Source organism: Pseudorasbora parva, chromosome 6 (assembly GCF_024679245.1).
Source record: "Pseudorasbora parva isolate DD20220531a chromosome 6, ASM2467924v1, whole genome shotgun sequence".
Taxonomy (NCBI): domain Eukaryota; kingdom Metazoa; phylum Chordata; class Actinopteri; order Cypriniformes; family Gobionidae; genus Pseudorasbora; species Pseudorasbora parva.
Window position 1 is genome coordinate 16,944,620 of NC_090177.1, and position 27,570 is coordinate 16,972,189.

A 27,570-nucleotide genomic window follows, 5' to 3' on the forward strand; every position below is an offset into this window, starting at 1 on the left:
AATATACAGAACATTTCGGAACTGCTGTAGTAAGCTATCCTCTGTTATCACTCTTACAGTTACAGTCCTTAATAGTACAGAATTTATTCTCTGAACCAGTCCAAGTCTGTCTACCTGCATTGCATTCTAAGATGGCAGAAAACCACATAGATGGCTGGTGCCTGGAGATTAATCTCACACACACAAACATGAACCCACAGCCTATCACTTCAGCCACAGACCACACCCGTCAAGCTCAAGAAGAAGGGTGTAGTAGGGGTTTCTGCAGGTGGAGCAGACAATGTACATTCATTTAATAGGTTAAGTTAAAGTAACTATTAGAGGACCCGTACTAAAGTTTCCACACAGTCTTTCTTTTTTCAAAATAAATGTATATTTTAAGTTTAAAAAGTTGTGTATAGATTGTACAGTCCACAAAATACAAAAACATACACTTCTGTTGAAAAGTTTGGGGTCAGAAAGATTTTTTTTTATTTGAAATATAAATTAATACATGTATTAATTAATGCAGGCATTATAAAGAAGTTTCTAATGCTACAACATATTTGTTTCAGACAAATGCTGTTCTTTTTTAACTTTCTATTCATCAAATAACCCTGAAAATAATTCCACAAAAATATTAAGCACAACAACTGTTTTCAACTTCGATAATAAGAACTGTTTTTTTGAGCACCAAATCAGTGTATTAGAATGATTTCTGATCGAAGGACCATGTGACACTAAAAACTGGAGTAACGATTCATATTCAAATATTTTCAAATTGAAATAATTGTTAAATTGTAATATTTCATAATGTTCCTGTTTTTACTTCATTTTTGATCAAAAAAAAGGCCAGAGGTGGATAAAGAACACAACTTCATTACTTGAGTAGAAGTACTTGTGGTCAAATATTACTCTGTTGCAAGTGAAAGTTGCAAAAACAGGTTTTTACTTAAGTGAAAGTACAGAAGTAGTGTTTTCAAAAGTTCTTAAGTATCAAAAGTAAATTTCCTTTTTTAGGTCAGTGCATTATTTTATTATTGTTGTTGTATAAATGCACATTATGCCGTCATGGTTTAAGCTCGTCAGTGATGATCCATCCGACATACTAGCATACGACTAACTTAAATGAATTCAAATACTTGTGTATGTTACCAAGTTCTTTACAAAGCTGCTGTCAGGCAGAATGGACGGATCCAATACACTGATACACATCTGATATTCTCCAACTGTTATTCTCTGATATTCTCACCTTCACTTAAGACATCATCAACTTTGTTTATGTGAATACTCGACAAAATGAGCATTTTGACACCAGTCTTCTTCCATTTTACTATAAACTATAAATCAGTGTTAAAAAAGGCTGGGAAAATCATTGAACTTTACGTGACCCTACAAGAGTGATTCCTGATAGGCTTTCTGCAAAAACCCAAACACCTTTTAAAGAAAAGAAAAAATCATCCACTGACTTTCAAAGCTGCTACAGAAACATCTTTTTACTCTTAGGAACTTAATAGAAATGTAGTGTAGTAAAAAGTATGATATTTGTCTTTCAAACTTCCTTAAAGTCATAAGTTTCCAGGAAAAATAATACTCAAGTAAAGTACAGGTACTCAAAAAGTGTACTTAAGTATAGTACTCAAGTAAATGTACTTAGTTACTGTCCATCTCTGTCTTTCTTAAACAAAGCTTCTTTAAGAAAAAATCCAACCCCCTGACCCCTAACTTTTCAACAGCTGTGTTACTTTTCTACAGATTTCCAGTAGACAAAAATTAAAAAACATGGGTTTGTGAAAATTAGACACTGTGGAAAATACTGAATTAATTACGTCTATCTCAGCCTTATTTTTGTGTGCATCAAATGAACAGAATGAGGTTTAATTGACTTTAAAATAAAAAATAATTCTCAACAAACCATCCTGAGGTGACATATTTCTTTTGTGTCTCTTTATAGTGCGGAAGAAAATGGTGTTGTTGCCTCATCGGTTCGCAGAGGGCCAAGTCCAGAGGTCACCGCTGCACTAACAACAGATACCCCATCCAAACTCGGGGCTATGAGTGAAGACTCTAATGCCCCGACCCCATCTCGACCAGCTGGAAAGAGCAAACAGCAGCTCAACATCCGTGCCGAACTAGAGAAAAGACAAGGCGGAAAACTGTTACTCAATCTGGTGGTCATAGGCACGATATCCTCTCTACCACTATCCATCCAGTTAATTTTTTGGTCACATTTAAATTCATTTGGTTCTTTTGATTAAAAAGAATTTCTTGATTGAGACTATGAGGTGGCCCTCAAACACTTTTGCCACATGTATGAAACCATTGTAATGTAATGTAATGAATATGGGACTTGAACTTTGTTTGTGTGTTTAGGTCATGTAGATGCTGGTAAGAGCACTCTCATGGGTCATCTGTTATATCTGCTGGGGAACGTTAATAAGAGAACCATGCATAAATATGAGCAGGAGGCCAAGAAAGCTGGCAAGGCCTCATTCGCTTATGCGTGGGTACTGGACGAGACAGGAGAGGAAAGAGACAGGTTGGTTTAATAGACATTGAGGTGTAATTTCCATTTTTGAAAAATGTGATCCAAACCAAGTTTCATTTGTTCATCGTCTGCTCTCTCACAGAGGAGTGACCATGGATGTGGGCATGACAAAGTTTGAGACGAACTCGAAGGTTGTTACTCTGATGGACGCACCAGGACACAAAGACTTCATTCCGAACATGATCACAGGGGCGGCACAGGTAATTTCATGTGCTTTTTTAGGCTCAGATAAATGCACTTAAATATTAAAATGGTCATCGATTTCTCACCTTGACCAACATGTCGTCTCAATCTTTCCCTTTAACACTCAAAGAGAGATGTTGAAGCGGCAAAGGAAGATTTCAGACAACAAAAAGGACACAACATTTTCAAAAAAAGTCCCATACACCATATTCCAAGTTTTATGAAGCCATATGATAGCTTTGCGAGCAAATCAGATGATAAAAATTCCTGTTCCGGTTGACTGAAAATCTTCTGTTCATCAGAGAAGCTGGGTAGCATTTTCTGATTCATTGATTAATCAATCTGTTAAGTTCTATCTTTAATGAAGCAGTTTATATGGGTAATAAAAAGGTCTGAATGAATAATTCACAATCAGACTGATTCAGTTCCCAGACTCAGTGGTCTGGCCACAGTGGTTAACATCTCACTAAAGGGGAGAATTACCATTGTATAAGGATGCAATTTTGATCTGTTTCTTACACAAAGCTATTGAATAACTTTAGAAGTTATATGCACAAGTCATATGTACAACTTTAATGATGCTTTCATGTTTTTTTTTTTTAAACTTGAAAGCTCCTGTTCATTGTAATTGCATTAAAAACATGGGCCTTTCTCAGTAAGTCATACAGGTTAATACAGTGAGTAATTGACTAAATTCTTATTTCTGTTTGAAAACATCCTTTCAGATGAAGTCCTCTTTCTGGGTGTTCTTCTTTTGCTTATTCGTTTTTTGCCTGCACGCGAGTTGACAAGAGGACAACCGAAGTCTGTGCATAATTTCTTGTGCACAGTAAAGTCTCAATGAAACTTGTACTTTGGATTTGTGTGCCACCACAATCTATACTCTGTATATGAGTACATGTTTGGATTTGGCTGATACTTACAAATGCAATGAATGAAATTAGTCAGATTGTGCAGGCCGAATTTACTCACTTCCTCCTGTCAGTCTGCTGAGAAAGGGATTTTGGGGGCAAGTGGGTGTGTGTGTGTGTGTATTGCGGGTGGGTGTGTATTGGGTCTAGACTATTTCTGTATGATTTCGGAAGTTGACATGACAAAGCAATATCGATTAGGGGATCTTTTAATGTTTTGTGACCCCCCACCAAATTATATCAATTTAACTGCCACAGAAGTCAACAGTTTCACAGATAATGATTATGCTCCGTGTCCAGATAGAAAAAGTGCTGTTTATTAAGCGATTGATTAGGCCAGACAAAATTGCAGAAATTATAAAATATTAACCGTAGCTATAGAGTAGGGGTAATACGCAGGTAATCAAGTTTTGACGCAAATCGATCAGAGGTTCGAATCCGACTTTTGCCACACTCGCTCTACTCCTTTTTCCCATTACATATAAGATGGGAAAGGCATTTATTTTCAATAAAATTTTTAAAAATATTAGAAAAGGGGAAATAAAGTGACTAACGTGTTAAATAAGTGTTTCTAGGTTAAGGGTAGGTAAACAGACGTGCTGAATTAGAGACGATAAAAGTGAGTGGGTCCAATCATTGGTCTTAAAAAGTAATTATGTGGACAAGAGATAATGATTTGATATTTTAAATGTTTATTATCTTATCCATTTACAGTGTAGAAAAGTGTTTTACATTTATAGTGTTTTCAGTGTAGAAAAGAGGAGCACAAGATGAACACAGCAATGATATTACACTACTATTAAAACAGATGCAGAGTATTTGAGGTGGACTATATGTGTGTGTCTTGCAGGCAGATGTGGCTGTGTTAGTCGTAGATGCCAGCCGTGGGGAGTTTGAGGCCGGGTTTGAGGCAGGGGGGCAGACCCGCGAGCACGGCCTGCTGGTTCGATCCCTCGGAGTTACGCAGCTTGCTGTTGCTGTCAACAAGATGGACCAGGTGGGTAACCATTTGGACCACAACAGCATACAGTAACCACGGCAGTATCAAATATGATTTTATTTATGCCTGAGAACTCAACTTCAATCCCTCTCCCACCACTTGTGCTCATCACATCATGGTGTGTGTATGTGTGTTTGCAGGTTAACTGGCAGCAGGAGAGATTCCAGGAAATCATTTCTAAGCTCGGTCACTTTCTGAAGCAGGCTGGCTTTAAGGTAATGCAGTCCGTACACATGGGGGATGTTTATATATTTTTCCACCGTGCTTTTTGTACTTTAGTAACTTTCCCCCAAATGGTTTTATGTCACTCTCATTTAAGCGCATGAGTTTTCTGTTGGTGCTTCAGGATGAAGTGAATGTTTATCTGATCAATGACGCATCCAGAAACTACAATTCAAACCTAAAAAATGTTTTGTGTGTTCTAATTGAATCTAACACAATATCAGCTTACATGCTTATGCTTGTTAGTCTTTTCTGCACTTTTTAGATTTTTGTTAGTCATTTTGTGCATTTTTGTGTGCTGCAAATGCATATAAAAGAAAACAAAACATTATTTTTAAATGTTTTGTGGAACTCGAGTTAAAATATTTTTGTGTAAGTCCAGTGTGTTGTTTTTTTATGCTTTGTGTGTGAAGCAGATTTGACATTAAACCTATTTGTATTGTACTTGGACATGCCATTATATATTAGTTGACAAGCACAAATATATAATAATATAATATTTAATTATTGATATTATAAAAATGAGATTTACGCACTAATGTGGATGGGAACATATTTTGGTTTGTTTCTCATACAACACTATCGAATAACTATTGCGCAAGTCATATAAAAGATAAATAACTTGTATTAAAATGTTTAATTCATATTTTATTGATGTTTTAAAATACAAAATATCTCAGTTTGGATTGAGCTGATATAAAAATGATATCAAGTCTTTTTTTATTATTTTTTTATTCATCCTCATTTCATCCTCATTCAAATCCATTTTTAATAAACACATTTTATAACTGAGGTTGAGTGAAAAATGACAGACATTTTAATTTGTATAAATATTGTTTATGTTTATAAGAGAAGAGAATATCCTTTTATTGTAATAATGAAATATGGGCTACGGAAGAGAAACTCACTGCAGGGCTCATTTTTTTTACTAGTTTCAGCTTTGCTCAACTTATTTCAAGAATGTCTAGTTTCTAAAATGTTATGAGTGCAATTTGCTATTTTTTGCTGACATAAGTTTCCTAACCTAAAAGAATTTTATGACATACAGCACTCGGTAGTGGCTGTGGCTGTTTTCGTGCACTTTTATTGAGGAACTATACACACAAAATGCAAATATTAATACTAAATAAAATGTAAAATAATATATTTAAAATGTAAAAATGGCCAATTATTAGAGGTGTAACGATTCACTCTTTTCTCGATCCATATGCATCGATCATGTTTTTTGAATCGTTAATTTCGTCGATTTTAAATGCTAAGGATTGGATGAATCGTGATTCAGTAATGATTCAGTGCTTTCAAATAAACATTTGATTATATATATACTACATGCGTGAATTAATAGAGATGTTGTGCTGCGTCATCCGCGCCCTCACAGCTGATCTCCTTCACAGACATGCATGCTCTCTTTACCGCTTTCACTGGATTGCACTTGCGCTCCGTCCATAGCTCATTTATATAAAATAAAATAAAATACTGACGTTTTAGGGAAAAGGGTCATACCTAAGAATTTTAAATACAACCCCGCTTATTCAAGAATGCACATTTACTGCATTTGCGGAGCAGTAAGTGTATAAAAATGCATAAGCACAGTTCTGATGAATATGATACATGACATTTAACTTAATGTCGTTTAACTGAATATACGAAGGTAACTGCTAAAGTAACTACAACAACAACAACACTGAAATAAGAGCGTGCGGTTTATATATCAATCAGATGTGCCTTTAGTTGTGTCCTATTCTAGTAACATCGGCGCGTTTACTTCAGAATCATCAACATAATTCAAATGTTCTGTATAAAAAGAAAATGAAGGCTTTTCTATCTATTCCGTGAAGAACAGTTAGTTTAGGATTAGCTGGAAAAGTGCCTGATATTTTCTCTCCATGGAAGCATTGCATGTGTAATGCCTGGAACACTTTAATGAGGTTGTGTAGCCATTAACACTATCACACACAATAGTCTGCATTAACTAACAATACTTTTAAAGCCTTATTAAATTTTGGCTTATGTAAATTTCTACAAATGCCATTTTATATAGGCTATTAAAGTAAAGTGTGTAATAATAATCAAACAATAAATTAATAATATGAACTAACATTAACAATAGACAAAAGTTTTTTTTTTTTTGGCAACACTTTACAGAAAGGTTAATTAGTTAACGTTAGTTAGAAATTAATAATGAACTGTACTTATGAAGCATTTATTAATTTTTGTTAATGTTAATGTTAACATTTACTAATGCATTATTAAAATATTGTTAACATAGTTAATGCACTGTGAACTAATGTGAACAAACCACGAACAGCTGTATTTTATTAACTAACATTAACAAAGATTAACAATTACAGTAACAAATGAACTGCTTATGGTAAGTTCATGTTAGTTAATACATTAACTAATGGTAACTAATGAAACCTTATTGTAAAGTGTAACCATGAACAACACCTCTGTTCAGTATTAGTTCATCTTTGTTAACATTATTTAATAAAAATCTAGCTGTTCATGGTTTGTTCATGTTAGTTCATATGGGCAATAACTAATGTTATCAAAATTTGAATAGTACATTAAATGGTAAAATAGCAAAGAAAAAGTAATTATTTATAAGTGCAGTTTATTATTATTTAATGTTAACTAATAAACCTTATTGTAAAGTGTTATCGGGTTTGTTGCCCACTCTCTGACATCTGAGGGCCGCTGTGTAATACACACACTGATTAAGACACATTAGGGGAAGCATTTTAATAATCCTATGAATGCATATGAGAGTGCATAATCGAATCGAATTAATCGAATCGTATCGAATTTCAATGTGAATCATCTCGAATTGAATCGTTGTGAATTTTCAAAAATCATTCTTTAATTGAATCGAAAACGTGAATCGAATCGATTCGCTGCCTGCTGCCTACCCAAAAATTCACAGCCCTACCAGTTATAATAAGCACTTAACGTCATTAAGTTGTGTCTGAAAGGTGTGGCCGGTGCCCCATGCCGCCCCTCACCCTGTTACCACCCCTAGGTAGCTGCCTATATAGTCTATGCCAGGATCTGCCATTGACAGCTTTGCTATCACAACAATGAATACAGTTACAATGAATACATCTGTTATATTTTATCTTACAGCTTATCTTTGGTACATTTTGTGGATCTAGAGTTCATTACTGATGTACTAATCACAAGGTTTAATTGGAAACATCCAGTGTTTCCATTCTGTGGCCTGTAAAACATGGGTTATAAATGGTTTGGAAATTTAGAGCAAAAATTCATGGCTCATTTTAACCATTACGTTTGTTTGATCACTCAACAGCACAAGTAAAAGTGACATCAAGGCCAAGTATGGTAACCCGTACTCAGAATTTGCCCTGTGCATTTAACCCATCCAAGTTAATGCACACACATTAGGAGTAGTGAACACACACAAACACCCACACACACACTGCATACCATGGACGCACACATTCAGAGCCATTTTTGCTGTGCCGCCCAGGGAGAGTTTGGGGTTAGGTGCCTTGCTTAAGGCCACCTCAGCCATTTCTTGCTGGTACTGAGAATCTAACCAGTCTCTGGCTCTCTAATGATTAGGACCCGCTGCTTCAATTAGACCATGTGTTACTAATGTGTTTGTCTTTGCAGGATTCTGATGTGTATTACATCCCTACCAGTGGCCTATCAGGAGAGAATCTGACCACTAGGAGCAAAGTAGCAGACCTTACAGCCTGGTACACTGGACCATGCCTACTGGAACAGATAGGTGTGTGTGTGTTTTATGTGGACAAAGTGGTAAATTTCTATTTGCATGTTTTGAGTATGTACTTCAGAGTTTTTTCAAGCAAAGGAATAATTTCCAAATAATAAGTATACACCGACGAGCCAAAACATTATGATGCTGTTGGTCCTCTGCGGTCATGGTTTTGTACGAGACTCCTGAAGGTGTGTGGCACCAAGACGTTAGAAGCTGATCCTTCAGGTCCTGTAGGTTGCGAGGTGGATCCGTTACGGATTGAACTTGTTGGTCCAGCACACAGATGCTCAATTGGATTGAGATCTGGGGAATTTGGAAGCCAGGCCAACATCTTGATTCTGAACAATGTGTGCAGTATATCAGGGTGAATTATTCTACTAAAAGAGACTACTTCTACCAGGGAACACTATTGCCCTGAAGGGGTGTACCTAATCTGCAACAATATTTAGGTGGGGGCACATGTCAACTTTACTTACACATGAAAGGCCGGACCTAAGATTTCCCAGCAGAACATTGCCAAGAGACCGGTAAATAGCACACATGTACACGGATGTTCACATGATGTAAAAAGAGACTCATCAGACCAGGTGACCTTCTTCCATTACACCAAGTTCCAGTTCTGACACTTTTGTGCCCATTGTAGGCACTTATTGTGATGGACAGGGTTCATCATAAGCACTCTGACCAGTCTGCAGCTACGCAGCCCCATAGCAGAGTGTGATGCACTATGTGTGTTGTGGCACATTCCTTCTAGCCTGACGTGGTCATACTCGATTCTAGTCAGAATATGAGTCTGAAACTGCTCCATTGGGCTGTGATTATGGGGCGTGTTTCAACTGAACCAGGAAAGACATCAATTGGATAGACATACAACCAATCAGAGCAACGAAGCGACGCATTGTCAAATGTCAACAGAGTTCAACTGCACTGTGTTGCCAAGTCCGCGTTTTTTTCCCCGCGGGTTGTTTTCTATGTCAGCGGGTTGAAGCGACTATTATGTGATATATAGACCCATGAGTGTGAATTTTAGCAGGCAATCTTGCCAAAATAACACACATTTTACCCCCCAAACGCCATTTTCCCCCAGAGAACCCCCCGAGAAGCTAGTGTTTAGGGCTAGTAGTTGGCGGGTTTTGTTGTAAAAACTTGGCAACCTTGTCTGCACGCGCGCTGGAATCAGGCTGGAATACCCGATCTTTGCTGGTGTTGTAAAAAAATAAAATAATTTAATGATACACAGAGTACTTACCCAACATGATCATAATTTCTGAGAGAAATTGTGAAGGTGAATGCATATACAAACAAGCTCTCCGTTTAGGATTCGAACAAATATAATCCTAGCCCCTTTGATGACATGCATGATTACGTTACTGTTGATCATCTGTCCATCATCGTCTAAAGCCCGCCCTGATGATTTCATTGGTCCGAACAGTTTCTGTTTGGGGATAATTTCTCCTCTATGGAGCAAGGCCAGACCGAACTGCGACCTTCGTTGCCCTCGTGCATAGATGATTGTCACTGATTTAAATGTTAAACTGTTTGTTGTGGTCTTGTTAGGAGATAATTATATAATGGTTTCCCACTGAAGCTAAGCAGGGCTGAGCCTGGTCAGTACCTGGATGGGAGACCAACTGGGAAAACCAGGTAGCTGCTGGTAGAGGTGTTAGTGAGGCCAGCAGGGGGTGCTCACCCTGTGGTCTGTGTGGGTCCTAACACCCCAGTATAGCGATGGGGACACTATACTGAAGAAGAGCACCGTCTTTCGGATGAGACGTTAAACCGAGGTCCTGACTCTCTGTGGTCGTTAAAAATCTCAGGATGTCCTTCGGAAAAAGAGTAGGGGTGTAACCCCGGCATCCTGGCCAAATTTGCCCATTGGCCTCTGTCCTTCATGGCCTCCTAATCATCCCCCTCTCCTGATTGGCTTCATCACTCGGTCTCCTCTCCACCAATCAGCTGGTGTGGTGAGTGTTCTGGCGCAAAATGGCTGCCGTCGCATCATCCAGGTGGATGCTGCACATTGGTGGTGGTTGAGGAGATTCCCTCCTTCAATGTAAAGCGCTTTGAGTGCCTTGAAAAGCGCTATATAAATCGAACACATTATTATTATTATTATTTTTATTATTATTATTATTAGATTAATTCACCTGGGACTGGTCATAATGTTTTGGCTCATCAGTGTATAATATATTAGAATGTAAGGAAAAATATAATAAAAATACAGTATAATGTAATAGTTGTTTTATTATTATTTTTAAACCAGGAAAATGTTGAATCGAGTACTTTTACATTTTGATCATCCTTTTTCTTTTTTTGCTGGGGAAAATGTTTTGTGCAATGTGAGAGTGAGAAAATAATGATCAAATGGTCTATAGAAACTGCAACTGCATCTAAAATGACCCAATCATTTCTGCAGTGTTTCCCCCCTCAATAATCATGTAAATTAATTAACAAACATAAAAAAATGTGGAAGTTAAAAATCTCTAATCTGTGGCTGAGTGTATAAGTGTGCATGTCATGTAGAGTGCTTTCACAGAAGTTCTTGTGTCATAATGCTGATCTGATTGGTGGCTGAGCTGTGAGAATCCTCAGCAGTTTTACTCTGACTCATCAGCTTGATGAGACATACAGAAAACCTTCAGGCTACTCCATCTTTCCTCATCTCTCACCTTCTGTCTCTCTGCAGATGCGTTTAAACCTCCCCAGAGGTCAGTGGAGAAGCCGTTCAGGCTTTGCGTCTCAGACGTCTTCAAAGGTCAGCATGGGAACTGACCTAAAAGCAAAATGTACAAAATCTAAATGCACAAATTTTGGATTCTATGCATATACTTCTTTGTTTAAAATCAAACAAACCCTTATTCTCTTAGAGACGGTTATAATATATATATTTTTTATGTTCACCTTAAGTGGTTCTTGAAGTGTGGGGCGTGAGAGGTCAGCTTGTTTTTGTAATTATAGAAATATAGAAAAATCTTTTCTTTTCTTGTAATTATTAGTCAGTAGCACGCTAGTTTAAAAAAAAAATGTTTAATGGGGGGGTGTGACCAAAAAAGTTTGAGAACCTCTGATTTTCACTGTTTTCAGATCAGGGCTCTGGATTCTGTGTGACGGGGAAGGTCGAGGCTGGCTTTATTCAAACAGGAGATAAAATGCTGGCCATGCCCCCTAATGAGACCTGCACTGTTAAAGGTAAACAGACAGAAGCTTTATAAACTTAAAGAGACATGCAATGCTCAACATGGTGAAAATGCAACAGCATCCTCTTCTGGTGTTTTCATAAAGCAGGTAATCTGACACATGATGCAGTAGCCTGGTCTTAACATGACTCTCGTACATTTCATTTGTACATAGAGTCTGGTCACTTTTCATTGACAAGCGTTTACTTCCGCGAAGGCGGGTACTCTGTTGAAGTTTAAAACTATTGGATCTGCTATAACCAATCGCTAACGTTTGGTCGTGACGTGTCATACGCCCTTTGCCTGTTTCACACATGGAAATCTGTCAAAATAAATGTGTAGGCCACCTCAGTCATAACCTAAAGGTTGTGCATTCGAATTGTGATTCATTCCCGTCCACCGTGGCGGCACAGGCAGCACAGGCTGCTCACGTGGTCCGTAATATGATTGTATGCTATAAATAAAATGTCAAATGCTTGGTATGATGATATATGCTGCTATAAATAACGGAACAGTTCAAATGTTTACGTGCTTTTATTTTAATTTGTTTGAGCGGTGATTAAATATATTGCTCTTGTAAATACTTGCCAGTTTAGAAATGCATCCAAATAACAGCAAAGCAACCGTATGGTGCTCTGCAGTGGTCAAAAATGATTATAAACAGTGCACTTTAAAGTGATATATTCTTGAAAACTCAGAGATGTGGATTCGGACAGCAATTACATCACCACACGACCCTGGTGTTTGTCAAAAGCAGTAGGTAACTCTGCCGGGGATTTTTATGCGGGTGGTGGGAGAGGGACGGCAATAAAATCACTGACTAGCCCCTGTAAATGATGGCAATACTCCGACCCCACAAGAAACAATTATCGTCCGAATAGGGCTTCAACTCCTTCACCACTAACGGAGCAAGCTGAAAAATCAAACTTTTCCCGAATTCACCCTGTTGGGAATGAGGGCCACAACATCATGGCCACCAACAAACCCCAGCAAAGATTGTTATTTCTCCGGCTTTAACTTCTGGATATTCGGCACCGTGCCACAACGGAATGAATGGTTTCATTCACATCTTTCTCCGCCGCCATTACTGACCTACAACTCAAACTAGCGCATGACATCAACGTCATTGTCTCAGCCACTCCATCTGTTCGCTGATTGGACCGGTAAAAATTTGTTCGGAGAAAACCTAAGAATACACCACTGTCCCAGATATAGTACTGAAGGAAGATTAAATTGAGCGGAAGTACGTAGGAGCGCAGAGCCAGGTTAATGATGCAGTGCAACAACTTTAGAATGCAGTTATATACTAAAATTCTGTATATTTGTGCGAAAAAGCCAAATAAGATTGCGTCTCATATTTATCATATTATAAAGTTTAGCAATATTACACAAGCAATGAGCACAATATCACAAGTGCAAATGTAATATTGATTTTTATTTTATTTTTATAAAATATTACATATAAAGCCACAGCAGAATTATTTTGCCTCTCAGAAAACACAGCTGTGTTTCTGATTGAATTCACATCAAACGGGTGAACCGATGATTCAAAAGCCCATTCTTAAAGAGGGCCATTACTTAATTCCTGAATGAGTCAGCCATTTGAACAAATCAAAGGAACAAATGACTCAGTGACTTACTCATTTAGACCTTTACCGCCACCTACGGGCAGTTTTACTTTCTTATTTCGAATATTATTTCTCTTCTTTTTGTAAATGTAAACACATTAATGTCATTTTTGTCATTCTGTCATTTACTCACTCGCATGGCTCTTGTAGCCTAAAAGTGTATGTGGAATAAATTCTAGATTGAATCGGATATAATATTTTCTTTCTAAAGCTACTTTTTGTAATATCTTTTTGGTGCTTTTCTAATTTAACACAATAAGTTATCTTTTTTGTAGTCACCAAATTTCTGTTACTAATTTGCCATATTAATCACCATTAATCGCCACATTGTGTAATCAATTAGATAAAAGATTGTAATCACTTGACAGTCCTAGTAACAATACATGGTAATAAACAATAATAATGTAAAATGCAATATATACATATGCAGTATGCAATAATATGAAATGATGTTAGATTTCTGCGTGAGTTCATTGTAAATAATTATTTATTGTGAATTCATTCATTATGGTTGTAATGCTTGCTGGAATTTATTTTCAAGGAAGGTATATAGATGGGTATAACTACTTAAGATCTTTCCATCAAAACTGGTTATATCTCGTAAGGCTTGTAGTAAATGTTTTATGAGCAGTAGGATAACCATGTTCATCCGCACAGTCACGCAGATCCGAAGCACAACCAAAAATTTCTTCTTCTGCAAAATGCATGCAGTTTGTGTTTTACAACGTTCAAACTACCTCTCTTTTCTAACTGAATTGTATATCTGTCCCAGTGAGACTAGTGTGATGACACAGTCTTGATAAGCTTTATGGCCAACTATATTTGTGTTAATATAATGACTTATTGACAATAATGATAATGTTTCTTGAGCACCTAATCAGCATATTAGAATGATTTCTGAAGGATCACAAGTCTTAATTGTCACATGAGAGAGGCTGAAAGTTCAGGTTTGCCATCAACAAAATCAATTTCTTAAAATGGAAAAAGTCTCTTTTTAAAATATTAAAATAGAAAATAGCTATTTTAAATTGTAATATTATTTTATAATATTACTATTTTTACAGTAATTTTTAATCAAATAAATGCAGCCTGGTTGAGCATAAAAGGCTCCTTTCAAAAATCGTCCCCAAATTTTTTAGTTGTTTTGTCTTGCTAAACCACAATTGTTTATAATTTTTTTAATTGATGTATTCTTAAAATGCACTCGTTTCTCTCTAGGGATCACTCTCCATGATGAACCATTAGACTGGGCAGCTGCCGGTGATCATGTCAGTCTAACTGTAACAGGAATGGACATCATCAAAATAAAGTGAGTGTGGAATGAAACACTGGTGTTGAAAGCATCCCTTCCTTAGAATATACTGTAATATTCTGGTTATATATTTTTTTGATCATGTAATATTGATTAAATAATACTTGATTGGAGAACTTTCACTTGGTGCTTTTGATTCTGTATGATCATGTATAATGTTTTTCTCTCCAGCATTGGATGTATATTCTGTGATCCCAAAGAGCCCATCAGAGCCTGCACAAGATTCAGAGCAAGAATTCTCCTCTTCAATATAGAACTTCCCATCACGCAAGGCTTCCCTGTGAGAAAATGAACATCATGTTTTTATGTGGGATGTGCAAGTGCATTTGCCAACACTGTTTTGTGTTTGATTGTCAGGTGCTGTTGCATTATCAAACCGTAAGCGAACCAGCCACTATTAGGAAGTTAGTCAGTATCTTACACAAGAGCAGTGGAGAAGTTCTCAAGAAGAAACCAAAGTAAGTGGATGGATGATATGGAAGCATATGTGTTACACGAATTAAAAGAATCCAAATGACTGCTTTTTTGTTATTTAACATTATTTAATGAAAATCTTTCCTTCTGCAGTAGCTCTGAAATCTTATTAACACTTCCGCATCAGTAGCTATGTTTATCTAATTTAACTGCAAAATTGAAATATCACATAAAATATTGTGAATAAAGCACTGTTTCCATCCTATGTGTTCAAGAGAACTAAATCACCACCTCCCGGGAAATTACCACAAAATACCTGTATAAAAAAAAAAATGAAGTTGCTGCAATCGGTGAAGCCAGAGTGGCTCTTTTTTTCCTACATTATAAATGGCTTGCATCTCAGAGCGCGCAGATTAAACGCAGTAAACACTGTCATGTTAATCTTGCATCTAGATTCCTGGTGTTTTGGAAGGCAGTCATGTGAGACAGTTTTAAGAGGGAATTCGCTAAGGATTCATGTTGTATAAATGTTTTGCAGGTGTTTGAGTAAAGGACAGAACGCAGTGGTGGAGATTCAAACGCAGAGGCCTGTGGCTCTGGAGCTCTATAAGGACTATAAAGAACTGGGGCGGTTCATGCTGAGATATGTGGGATCGACCATTGCTGCTGGAGTTGTCACAGAGGTAAACCGCAGTACATATCCACCCTTTTCTTACTAAACACATTCCTGTTGCAAAAAGCATACGTATTGTATTCATCAGCATTTTTTGATTTTGCTTCATGAGAATGTGATGCTTGTTAATGCTGATGTTTATACTGTTCTAGATCAAAGAGTAAGGATCATTTGGAACTGGATCCACCAGAATAACTCTGGAGAAGTGCAATTTCCCCGCAGAGCGAACGCATACACACATTGAATACACACAGATGGCCACCAGGCAACCTGACAGTGACTCTAGCTACAGTTCATTTCACGTTTCACCTGTCTAAAGGCCCTAGAGTGAGCATGAAAGTGTGTGTAAAAGAGAAGAATGCCTTAGTTCTGCTCTTCAGCTTGCAAAATACAACTGAACTAATAATTCATCCCAAGTTCCAACTCAAGCCCTCCTAATAATACACACAGGATCAGCCACAGAAAGTGTACCCGTCATTTGCTTTCATTCTTTGATTTACATAACAAGCTGAACTCATTTTCTTTTATGTGATATTTTATTTTAATTATTGTAAATGGCATTATTTTTGACTAATGACATTTAGTCTCGGTTCAAATCAAAGGTTTTTAAGGTTAGTTATTCTGATTAATTAAGGATGTGTACATTTGTAAAAGGGTGAATATAAGACAATAAACAACACAGCTGGCTGCTCTCCTCTCCTTCATCAGTTTCTCACATGAGCGGGACAGTGTGAGTGAAACCTGCCCATCCATTGCTGCTACTCTGATCTGAGCTGCTGATCATTAATGGGTCTGTGACGAGAAAACGGGAGGATTGAGAACCAGTGGACAAAGGGATATGTTGTGAATGGGTGTCTGTAGACTAACAGGTGTATAAAAGCTGAAGTTGTTCGATCCAGGGAAATCTTCATCAGAAAAATAAAAAAATATTGATCACTGTGGAAAACGTGGAAAAAGTCTGTTTATTACTGGGCCAGTAAATAAATACACAGTAATTATTAATTCTCACATTTATTTTGCGCTTATTGGAAGTGCTTATTGGCTTAATGACCCTGCCTAAAATGCACACAAAGTATTTTCTCTGGGCAGGAATGTACATTTTTTTCTGCATGCAAGTTGTTTATTTTTCAGCCCTACAATTTTTATTAATTCTTATTTGAGCTTTTAGCCCCTTTTGGCCTGATGCTGAATGACACGAATCCCAATGCATTCATGTTTTATTAACTCTCTTTAGTATTGCAGTTTAATCTATGATTTATGCAAATCAAGTAATTTTCCACTTATTCCTGAAAGTGCTTACTTCTAAAAATGCTAATTATATGAGCTCATAGTTGAATGTGGTGCTGTAATTTTCCACTTCACAGCCTCAAAATCAAAAGGCTTCATAAATGCAGCTTGTTCAGAATAGATGAAGGCTTGAAGATGGTGACACATTGATTTAGAAAAGCTTGGTTTTTAATCAAATTGTCTCTGCTTCTTGGTTGTAGAGGATTACCCTGAAATGCAAATATACTGAATTTAATTATAAATATGCTTCTTTGACCTTATCCACCACACATAATTGTAGTTAATAAGACATTACCATAAAAAGGAAGAAATTAGGGACCGTTACCTGGTTTTATAGCTTGCTGAGTGGTTCAATCAGGGTAACAATATATATATATATATATATATATATATATATATATATATATATATATATATATATATATATATATATATATATATATTGTTACCCTGATTGAACCACTATATATATATATATATATATATATATATATATATATATGTGTTTTTTTTAACTATCAAATAGTCAAATCAAATAGTAATTATGAATTACTTAAAAATAGCATATTGACACTTTCTCTAATTTCAACTCATTGTTTTCTTTGATCCTCTGATTAAGTCTTTTTTCTGCTAGTTACTTCCCTTCCCATAGATGTTGTTTTCTTAAGGAATCGCATATTCAACATCCTCCCACTTTTCTCTGGGGTTTGTCTTTTAATTTGGAGTGAGCAAAGTCTCTCACTCTTGAGTCTTTTTGCTCTTCTCCATAAAAAGGCTATGATTTAGTCCAATGCTGCTTTATTCAAGAAAAAAAAATAATATAAAATGATCAAATCATTTTGCTATAAAATCTCTCTCCCCCATCCCCCCTCCCTCTCCCTCTCCCTCTCCCTCTCTCTCTCTTAATTATCATCCTTTCATTATTTTAATTTACTGTCATGTTCAGTAGGGAAATTTACGTGTATGTAAGATTGTGGCCAAAACTGGTACTGTAATCCCTTTTTGGGGCGGTGTTTCCCCTCTTCCCCTCCCCCTGTGGTAACTAGAGCAGATCTGGCAACCCGTATGCCTAAACACTACTGACTTTGTGATTGGTCGATAGGTGGAGGGTGGAGCTTCAGGCCAAAACACATGTCAACATTAGTTGAGGGCTGCAACAACTTTTAAATGACAATATCCTGGACGGACTACTGTACGTATTTCAAATTAACATGATTTCTTAATATCTAGTGATCATATCATTTTATGATTCATTGAAATATATTTTTTACATAAAGTTCCTTTAATAACTGTATATTTGTTTATTCTGAGTTTGCATTTCTGTGTATTTATTCATTTTGAGCAATACTGAATCTATTTTTGTGCAAGTAAGATTAGTAAATGCATGCTCACACTTCAAATGGACAAATAACCCACAAGAGAATCTTTTATTGGTCTCTCGGAAGATTAACTTTATTGAGCGGTTATCTTTATTTTAAAAAAAATGCTGCTTTTGTTGCATTGAAAACCTGCAGGTAAATAAAGTGAACAGGAAATGAAATGTGATTGGACTTACCGTTAGCACTGCATGTTCAGTAAAGTAAGGAGATGGCAGACTTTCAATTGAGGAAAAATAGCTAGAAATATATTTTAAAGAACCACAGGCGAAGTATTTTTACCTTGTGTAAAAAATAAACATTCACATGCAGCTAATTTTTTCAGCATTTGTGGACTTGGTGGGATTATTCTGATCATTTGTGTTATTGTGTATTTCACCAAGCTGTGCCCTGACTATCTGCTTCATCCTCCGCATCCTAGGTTATTTTAGGCACACAAACACTCAGTGTGTAACCCTTTTAATACTGTGAAACATCTACCAGCCTCCATACCTGTACATATTTTGGTATGAATTTCTTTCCTCAGAAATGTCCCCCAAATACATTATCACCATTAGGTGCTTTTTCTGTACAGGAAAACACCCACTCCATTTCCCCAAATGAACATTTTAATATTAAACATTTATGGCTAAATAATCCCTTTAAATGTGGTGGAATTTAGAATTTTGTGCAATATGGGAGTTTATGGGCTTTTTTAGAATTTCTCAATGTCGGACTATCGTGTTCTTCAGAAATTTCTTAGAATGTTCATCTTGTGTTTATATTAGGATATAAGCATATATTTATATTTTATTTAAAATATATTTATATTATATTAGGATATTAGCATTGAAGGTAAAATTATGCCATAAAGAACTTGACTTAAAAAAAAATATTTAGAAAAAAAGTTACCTGGTTGCCTTAAAATTTAGAGTTCATTGAAATTAAAATTTTGAGTTAATACATTGAACATTTTTTTAAGATTCATCAACCTTTATTAAAATATTATTAAAAGATTTTGTAAGCATATTGGGTAATTATGTGTGTTTTGTTTCTGATGACGCAGTGAAACATGCCAAATAGTGCTTTTTTCATGATTTATCAAAATGTTTATGTGGTTCAGATACAATAATATTTTGAGTTTCTATTTATTAAACAATTTCCTTCATTGTATCAACTCAAATTTTTAATTTCAATGAACTCAAAATTTTAAGGCAACTTTGACCTAAAATGATCAAAATTGAAACTAGCCTACTGGGGAAACAAATACTCCTACATCTCGGATGCCCATGAGGTAAGCTAAAACATATCAAAATTTAATTTCAAAGTGAACTATCCCTTTAAGCAGATATCTGACTGTAGTACTTTTACTTGAGTACAATTTAGCAAGGAATAGCCTGCAGGCTACTTTTATTCGAGTAATGAAGCTGTGTCTGTCCGCCTCTTATTACTTTAGTTACATTTAAAAAGTAATCTTGGATTACACAACCTGTTACCTGTATTGCATTAACCTCAACACTGAACATGTCGCCAGAAGGTTTGTAAAATCCCTGTTGTGGATTGGTATAATAATGCGTTATAAACTTCAAATGGACAAATAGCCCACAAAACAGATTGACTTAATAAAACCAAACTTGTAAACAAATGTGTACTGCTGCATATGTCTATATGACTTGTGTACGTAGGGCAAAACATTTTTCGAAATAAACGGATTTACAGTTCTTTCTTTAGCTGTGTTTACAGTTTTGACAGTATTATCTCACTCCCTGAAATTTGCAAGCGCGAAGAGAAAGGAGGGTCTATCTTCTTCTTGTAGCTATTCAAATGAGATCCTCTCTAACTCTAGATTTAATCTCACCTGGTTCAATAAACACGCCAGAACATATGGTGCGTTTAACGCTGCCTTCACGTGCGAAATTATCGTAAATACCGGTTTCCTAGGTAATTAAAAAAATTGAATGTGACAAGCTCGTAATCGACTTCAGAAGTGGGAATTATCAAAATTCCAATAGGCCTACACAAATCTTACCCGGCTGTTGATGATATTGTGATATTTGTTTGCACATAAACAAAACAGATATTAATGTCAGTTTCAGATGATTCCTGCCACATCATATTTAGTTTATCAATTTAGTATGGGTGTTGTGTGTGTGTGATGCATACATAGGCATATTCCTTTTTCATGGAAATGCGAATATCATCTCAGAACCTCTAGCAAGTTAAGGTCTTTTTATTGTGCTCTAATTAATCAGTGTTGACACATGTGTCTGCTGGAGAAGCCATTTTCCTATACAACCTCTCGTTTACTTGAGTAAACATTGCAAAAGAGTCCAGTGAAAGCTCATGTAGCTACAGTGTAACAGCGTGCTGACTGGTGCCCAAACATCTCGGACCCTTTTGTTTGCAAAGCTAACTTTTATTCAGATTTTTCTGCAATGTCAAAAGATATGGAATATCTAGTTCTGGAAAACTATATTGGTGGAAAGTTTTTACCATGTTCCAAGCTAATAGACTCTTTCAACCCATCGACAGGAGAAATTTACTGCAAAATTCCAGACAGTGGACCTGAGGAGGTAAGGTTTTTCTTGATATTTCTCTTTTATTCTCAGGTTTTGTTGAATTTTTATTATTAAGATATCAATTGTGAATTGCATTTCTATAGATATACTTTCCTTCATCTGCATATTTCACTAGTTGAACATGTTTTTTTGTATTGGCTAGTGTACAAAAGTTTTACCTATAAAAATATTTAACTACTGACACCATTATTTGGCTGAAGACACAAATTCTAAGTAATTTCAGAGTAATGTTGCTTGCTGAGTCAGGGTGATGTACCTTTGGCCTCATATTTCTTGCTACAAACACTTTGGTCATTAAAGAAAATTGGGCAAAGCTCAAGGTCCAGAGTGTCTAATGATTAAGCCAAATAAGCTGGAGCTCACAAACTCAGATGGATTAGTGGAACAGAAAAAAGTTTATATTTGTTTTTTAATATTATATTTTATGATCATGCCTTTAATAAAGCTTTTAAATAGCAGAATAGCATGGTTTCATTCAGGTCTTTGTAGGGCTCTCAAAGCATGAAATAGACAAATTTTCTCTTGCATAACTTTTTAATTTGTTTTTTATCACCATGTCCTAACAATAGCCAATACAAAGCAAGATATCCTCGGTCTCATTTGTGAAATATATTGATTGACCTTTACAAGTGAGTTGAGCCTTTTCTCATTGATCATAGGTGGATGCTGCAGTGAGGGCAGCCAAAGAGGCCTTTCCTGATTGGTCAGCTAAGAGCCCAGCAGAGAGATCCAAAGTACTGAATAAACTGGCAGACCTGATAGAGGCTCGACTAGAGGAGTTTGCCCAGGCTGAGTCTAAAGACCAGGGTAAAGCACTAGAAACATTACAGCATCATAGTAAAGGACACACTAAACAGGTTAGACTAAAGAAGGTCAAACTGCACAATGAACCAAAGGTATGCAGAATTGAACCAACTCAGCAATGTACTTTTTTAGCTGTCAACAGATATGTTTTTTTTTTTCAGTAGCCGGTAAAATCCTGTGTGTGTGTATATATATATATATATATATATATATATATATATATATATATATATATATATATATATATATATATATATATATATATATATTGTGGATGAATAGCATGATCCTCAGGATCTCATCACAGTATCTTTGTGAATTCAAAATGCCTTTAATAAAATGCATTTCTGTTCATTGCCCATATCATACGCCTCCCCATACCATAACCCCACCGCCACTATGGGCCACTTGAACCACAGCAAACCACTCACCCACACAACGCCATACATCTGCCCTTTAGAGTGAAAATCGGCATTCATCCGTGAAAAGAACACCTTTCCAATGCCAGACGCCATTGAATATGAGCATTTACCCACTCAAGTTGGACACAATGACAAACTGCAATCAGGTTGAGACCCCAATGAGGACATCGAGCATGGAGATGAGCTTCCCTGAGACGGACTTTGATAGTTTGTGCTGAATTTTTGGGGTTATGCAAACTGATTGTTGCAGAAGCTCTCTGGGTGGTTGGTCTCAGGCGATCTTGGAGGTGGATGTGGAGGTCCTGGGCTGTTGTGGTTGCACGTGGTCTGCAGTTGTGAGGCCTGTGGGATGTACTGCCAAATTTTCTGAAACGGCTTATGGTAGAGAAATGAACAATCAGTTCACAGGCAACAGCTCTGGTGGACATTTCTGCAGTCAGCATGACAATTGCTCAAATCTTGTGACATCTGTGGCATTGTGCTGTGTGATTTTAGAGTGGCCTTTTTTGTGGCCAGCCTAAGGCACACTTGTGCAATAATCATCATCAACAATCATATGCCACACCTGTGAGGTGGATGGATTATCTCAGCAAAGGAGAAGTGCTCACTAACACAGATTTATAGTTATAATATTAACAGAATATTTGTTAACAGTATTTTAGACAATAATTGCTAAAATATTTCAAAACAAAAAAATTATTGGACATTATATCAGTTTGTTACACTGTGTCACACTACAATTTAATTTGGTTTATTCAGTTCTTTGTAGGGCTCTCAAAGCATGAAAATGGATTCATTTTTGTTTTTTTTCCAGGGAAGACCATAACTTTTGCCCGAAATGTGGACATTCCTCGGTCTGCGTCCAACTTTCGTTTTTTTGCTTCATCTGTCCTGCATCACACTAATGACTGCAGTCAGATGGATCACATGGGCTGTCTCAACTACACAGTTCGCTGTCCTGTAGGAGTGGGTATGTGTCAGTCTCTACATACAGTTCTATTGCTCTTTTTTGTAAATCACTCTTTTCGGATGGTTAATATAAGTTAATTCCCTGTCTATAGCTGGTCTTATTAGCCCATGGAACCTGCCACTGTATCTCCTGACCTGGAAGATTGCCCCAGCTGTTGCTACAGGCAACACTGTGGTTGCAAAACCTAGTGAAATGACCTCAGTCACTGCCTGGATGATGTGTCAGCTATTGGAGGAAGCCGGTGAGTGATTTGTATGTGTGTCTGGGACAGATTTGTTAATTAGCTCTTCTCAGGGTACATTGATAGCTTTGTTTTTTTCTTATTACATCTGAATTGAGTGAATGTTTCTATAAAATATGTGTTTGTGTCTTCCAGGCTTTCCACCCGGTGTCGTCAACATTGTCTTTGGTACGGGCCCACGAGCCGGAGATGCACTGGTGTCTCACCCTGACGTACCGTTGATCTCATTTACAGGGAGCACGGCTACAGCAAGACTAATAACAGAACGCAGTGCGCCATATTGTAAGAAGCTTTCATTGGAGCTTGGTGGAAAAAACCCAGCTGTTATATTTGCTGATGCTGACATGGAGCAATGCATCAGCACTACTGTACGATCTAGCTTCTCCAATCAGGTAGGCTCATGCACAGCTCGACCAATCAGGTTATATTTTCATTTAGCTTCGTCAATTACACTAATGCTTTCTTTTGTCCATTTGCAAAAAAAAAGTATGCCATTACTGAGATCATCCAATCAAAATATTGCAGATATCACAATTGGCATTGACTTTAAATGACTTTAGCCTAGTGCTGAATAACATACTACTAAACAGTTTGAAATGTTTCTATACAGTATGATTAATGGGTGTAAAAAGGTACTTTTCTATAATATAATAATGTAATATAGTAATAGCCATTGTTATTTAGTATTATTTGCACTATTTTAGTATTTATTAAATGTTTAATTGTTATATTAATTGTAATATAATATAATAATAGCAAGTGCTATTTTAGTATTATTTACACTATATTATATTATTATTAATGTATTATTGTAATATATAATAATATGTAATAATAATAACAGCCAGTGTTATTTTAGTATTGTTGCACCATTATAGTGTTTATTAATATTTTTAATTGGCTTTACATTTTTTAGCATTTTAACATTTCTTATTTGGTTGAGGCTTTTCATCTAAAATGTATTCTATTCTATTTCAGCTTTATTTAATTTAGCTAAAAGTTGTTTTTTTTTAAATAGTTTTAGTTTACAGTAACATCAATTATGATACTCCATTGATCCTCAATTGGGAAATGTTTATTATACTGTCACAAACCTTTTTTTAACGGGATAACAGTAACGCCATGCAGTTCTATTTTCTGCCACACTGTGGTGCTCAGAATACAGCATTGAACATTGTGTTCTCACACTCTTTCCCTCTCCATCTCTTTTTCTCTCTCAGGCCTTCACACCATACTCACACAAACACATCATCGCTGTGCTAATATTTAAAGTGTCCATATATAATTACTTTACACAGCCCAGTGTTAATTGTGAGATTTACTTAAGAACTTATTTGCATCTTTTCCTCTTCTTTTTCAGGGAGAGATCTGTCTGTGTACCAGCAGAATATTCGTTGAACGGAGCATTTACCCAGAATTCCTCACTCGTTTCGTGGAGGCGGCTCGTCGGTGGAAAACTGGAGTGCCCTCTGACCCCTCCAACGACAATGGAGCGCTCATCAGCAAAGAGCATCTACAGAAGGTTGGATGATAATCACAAACATGTTTTTATTGTTATAACATGCAGCAATGTTAAGTGTGTGTGTGTGTGTGTGTGGGACTACATTCCTTATCTCTCTCTCTATCTCTGTTCGTATAAAATCCTATTTCTATGTTTGCAAACAGAAAAATGCTTTTAAAACATCTAAATTGCCTGCTAACTTTTACAGGTTAAAGGTTATGTTGCTTTGGCGCTGGCAGAAGGTGCGCAGGTGCATTGTGGGGAGGGTGTGGACAACCTTACCCTTCCACAGCATAATGCGAATGGCTATTTCATGTTGCCCACCGTCATTTCCGGGATAAAAGACTCCTCCGCATTGATGCAGGAAGAGATTTTCGGTCCCGTAACCTGTGTGACACCCTTCGATGAAGAGGAGGAAGTGATATCAAGGGCCAACGGAGTGCGTTACGGTTTATCCGCCACTGTGTGGTCCCAAGATGTGGGGCGCGTACACAGGGTTGCTAGGAAACTGCAGGCTGGGTTGGTGTGGACCAACTGCTGGCTGGTCAGAGATTTAAATCTTCCATTCGGTGGCATGAAAAACTCTGGCATTGGTCGAGAGGGGGGGAAAGACTCATATCACTTCTTCACAGAGGTTAAAGCTATCACCATCAAACACTGACTCAGGATGAAGCAATGCACTCTGTGATTCATGAGTCATTTCAAATCTGTGTGAATATTATGTAGAGGAAGCAATCAGACATAATATGATTGGGAATAAAGTTTGAATGTGGGTGAATCATTTTAAGACAAACCAGGGTTAAATTGTATTGTTTGGAAGTTGCAGTTTCATAGCTTAGAGACTTACTGGAGTTTTCAGTTCTGTTTTAATTATCGGCTTTAAAAGTTTTCCCTAAAATATTTTAGGAAAAACAAAAAAGACACCCTTGAATTAGATGAATGTGACTTGATTGAAGACTGCGTCTTGGAGTTCAGAATAGCAGGAGGGCTCCATTTGCTCTCCATTTCATCATATTGCTTTCTAGGAGAAACAACTGAGATATCAAAGAGATCTTACATGGGATTTTAGATCCTATTGGGACGCCATATGTGTGCAAAGATTGGGATTAATCCTATTAGGTCTTCAGACTTCTGTGTGTTACTTTCTCACAGCTGGGTGCATGTATTAATGTGCCGTTTCCAAGAATTATCTGTGTTTGAGTTTTACCCAGTGTGGGAAGTGGGAAATCTGACGCATAGCACAGCACACACATACACAATTCGGCCTAATCTCTGCAAAATCCCACAACTGTTCTGTGCTTCAGAATGTTTCATATGAGTCAGAACAGCAAAGTGATGGACACAAGATAGATCTTTGTGTTTTTCATCTCTGATCGGGCCTCTCTGCTCTTCAGGGTAAATCTCGAATGCCTTAAAAAATGTGATTTGTAGGCCAGGAAAAGTCATGTGAATTAACACAAACTTAAAAAAATAAAAAATAAATAAAAAACATTGAATTTGACTCGTTTAAATAGTTCTGGTGCGTTTTCTTGGTATGTTCAGCTCTAAGGTATTTCATTGGCTATAGATTATATTCTTTAAAATGGGTGTTTGAAAAAGACAGAAATGCCAGGAACAGTCTACGTGTCTGTGGTGCAGGAAAGCACAACAGAAGCAAGTGGAAAGCTCCAGCAGTGATATCTTGCATCTATATTGAAAAGTTTTCTCAGTTAATGAGGGGTGTGTGCACATTTGTGTGAAAAAACTGAGGGAAAAATGTGAATGTGTTCAGTCACGTCTCTGCGTGCTCACATAGCATCCGTGCTCAAAGGGCAGAGCCCTCACTGGCAGCTTTTATTTTGACTTGACCACAAGGCACAGGCAATGCCCCATACCACCCTGTATACGCACACACACACACACACACACACACACACACACACACACACACACACACACACACACACACACACACACACACACACACGCACAAAAGCATTTAACCCATAATAACCATGGGCCTAGGTTCTTAAACTTTTACTATATACATATATAGTACCAGTCAAAAGTTTGGAAACATTATTATTTTTAATGTTTTTGAAAGAAGTCTTTTAGGCTCATCAAGCCTGCTTTTATTTGATCAAAAATACAATCAATCAATCTATTTAACACATCTATGCTGAAAGTATTCATTTCTTTTCTTTTTTTAAAGAAAGAAAAAAATACTTTTGAACGGTAGTGTTACAGAAGTTTAAATTTAAAAAATGAATTTAAAAAGCTGTTTTTGTTAACCTTATTTATGAAAGAATCCTGAAAAAAGATTCACAGGTTATTAAAAATAATTAATTTTAGAATGATTTCTGAAGGATCATGTGACGCCGAAGATTTGAATAATGGCTGATAAAAATTCAGCATTCAGAAATAAATTATATTTAAAAATTATTTTAAATTGTAATACTATTTCACAATATTAGTTTTTGTTCTGTATTTTTGATCAAATAAATACAAGCTTGATTAGCATAAAAGAGGCTTCTTTTAAAAACATTAAAAATTGTAATTTTTCTAAATCAAAAGTTATTTTACAGTTCGTTGCATAGTGTGGCCTATAGTTAAAATATAAAACCTTAGGTTACTGTAATAAAAT

At 36.5% G+C, this 27,570-nt stretch overlaps 2 protein-coding genes across 3 annotated transcripts in view; both read left to right on the forward strand.

Annotated features, from left to right (window-relative positions):
* hbs1l (HBS1-like translational GTPase) overlaps window positions 1–16,796 on the forward strand; it is a 41,319-nt gene extending 24,523 nt beyond the window's left edge. For both annotated transcript variants that reach the window (XM_067445843.1, XM_067445845.1), the window contains 13 exons: window positions 1,934–2,160; window positions 2,353–2,518; window positions 2,610–2,727; window positions 4,472–4,618; window positions 4,762–4,836; window positions 8,477–8,594; window positions 11,272–11,340; window positions 11,670–11,774; window positions 14,608–14,698; window positions 14,873–14,981; window positions 15,059–15,159; window positions 15,654–15,798; window positions 15,941–16,796. In XM_067445843.1, coding sequence (XP_067301944.1) covers window positions 1,934–2,160; window positions 2,353–2,518; window positions 2,610–2,727; window positions 4,472–4,618; window positions 4,762–4,836; window positions 8,477–8,594; window positions 11,272–11,340; window positions 11,670–11,774; window positions 14,608–14,698; window positions 14,873–14,981; window positions 15,059–15,159; window positions 15,654–15,798; window positions 15,941–15,952 — 1,483 coding nt within the window. In that variant the 3' untranslated portion in view covers window positions 15,953–16,796. The remainder of the gene's footprint in view (window positions 1–1,933; window positions 2,161–2,352; window positions 2,519–2,609; window positions 2,728–4,471; window positions 4,619–4,761; window positions 4,837–8,476; window positions 8,595–11,271; window positions 11,341–11,669; window positions 11,775–14,607; window positions 14,699–14,872; window positions 14,982–15,058; window positions 15,160–15,653; window positions 15,799–15,940) is intronic.
* A 3,968-nt stretch (window positions 16,797–20,764) lies between these two features.
* aldh8a1 (aldehyde dehydrogenase 8 family, member A1) lies at window positions 20,765–26,897 on the forward strand. Its single transcript, XM_067445850.1, has 7 exons — window positions 20,765–21,003; window positions 21,669–21,816; window positions 23,050–23,205; window positions 23,297–23,446; window positions 23,582–23,838; window positions 24,807–24,968; window positions 25,156–26,897. The coding sequence occupies exons 1-7, from the start codon at window positions 20,866–20,868 to the stop codon at window positions 25,606–25,608; spliced, it is 1,464 nt and encodes a 487-aa protein (XP_067301951.1). The 5' UTR covers window positions 20,765–20,865; the 3' UTR covers window positions 25,609–26,897.
* The last annotated feature ends 673 nt before the right edge of the window (window positions 26,898–27,570 follow it).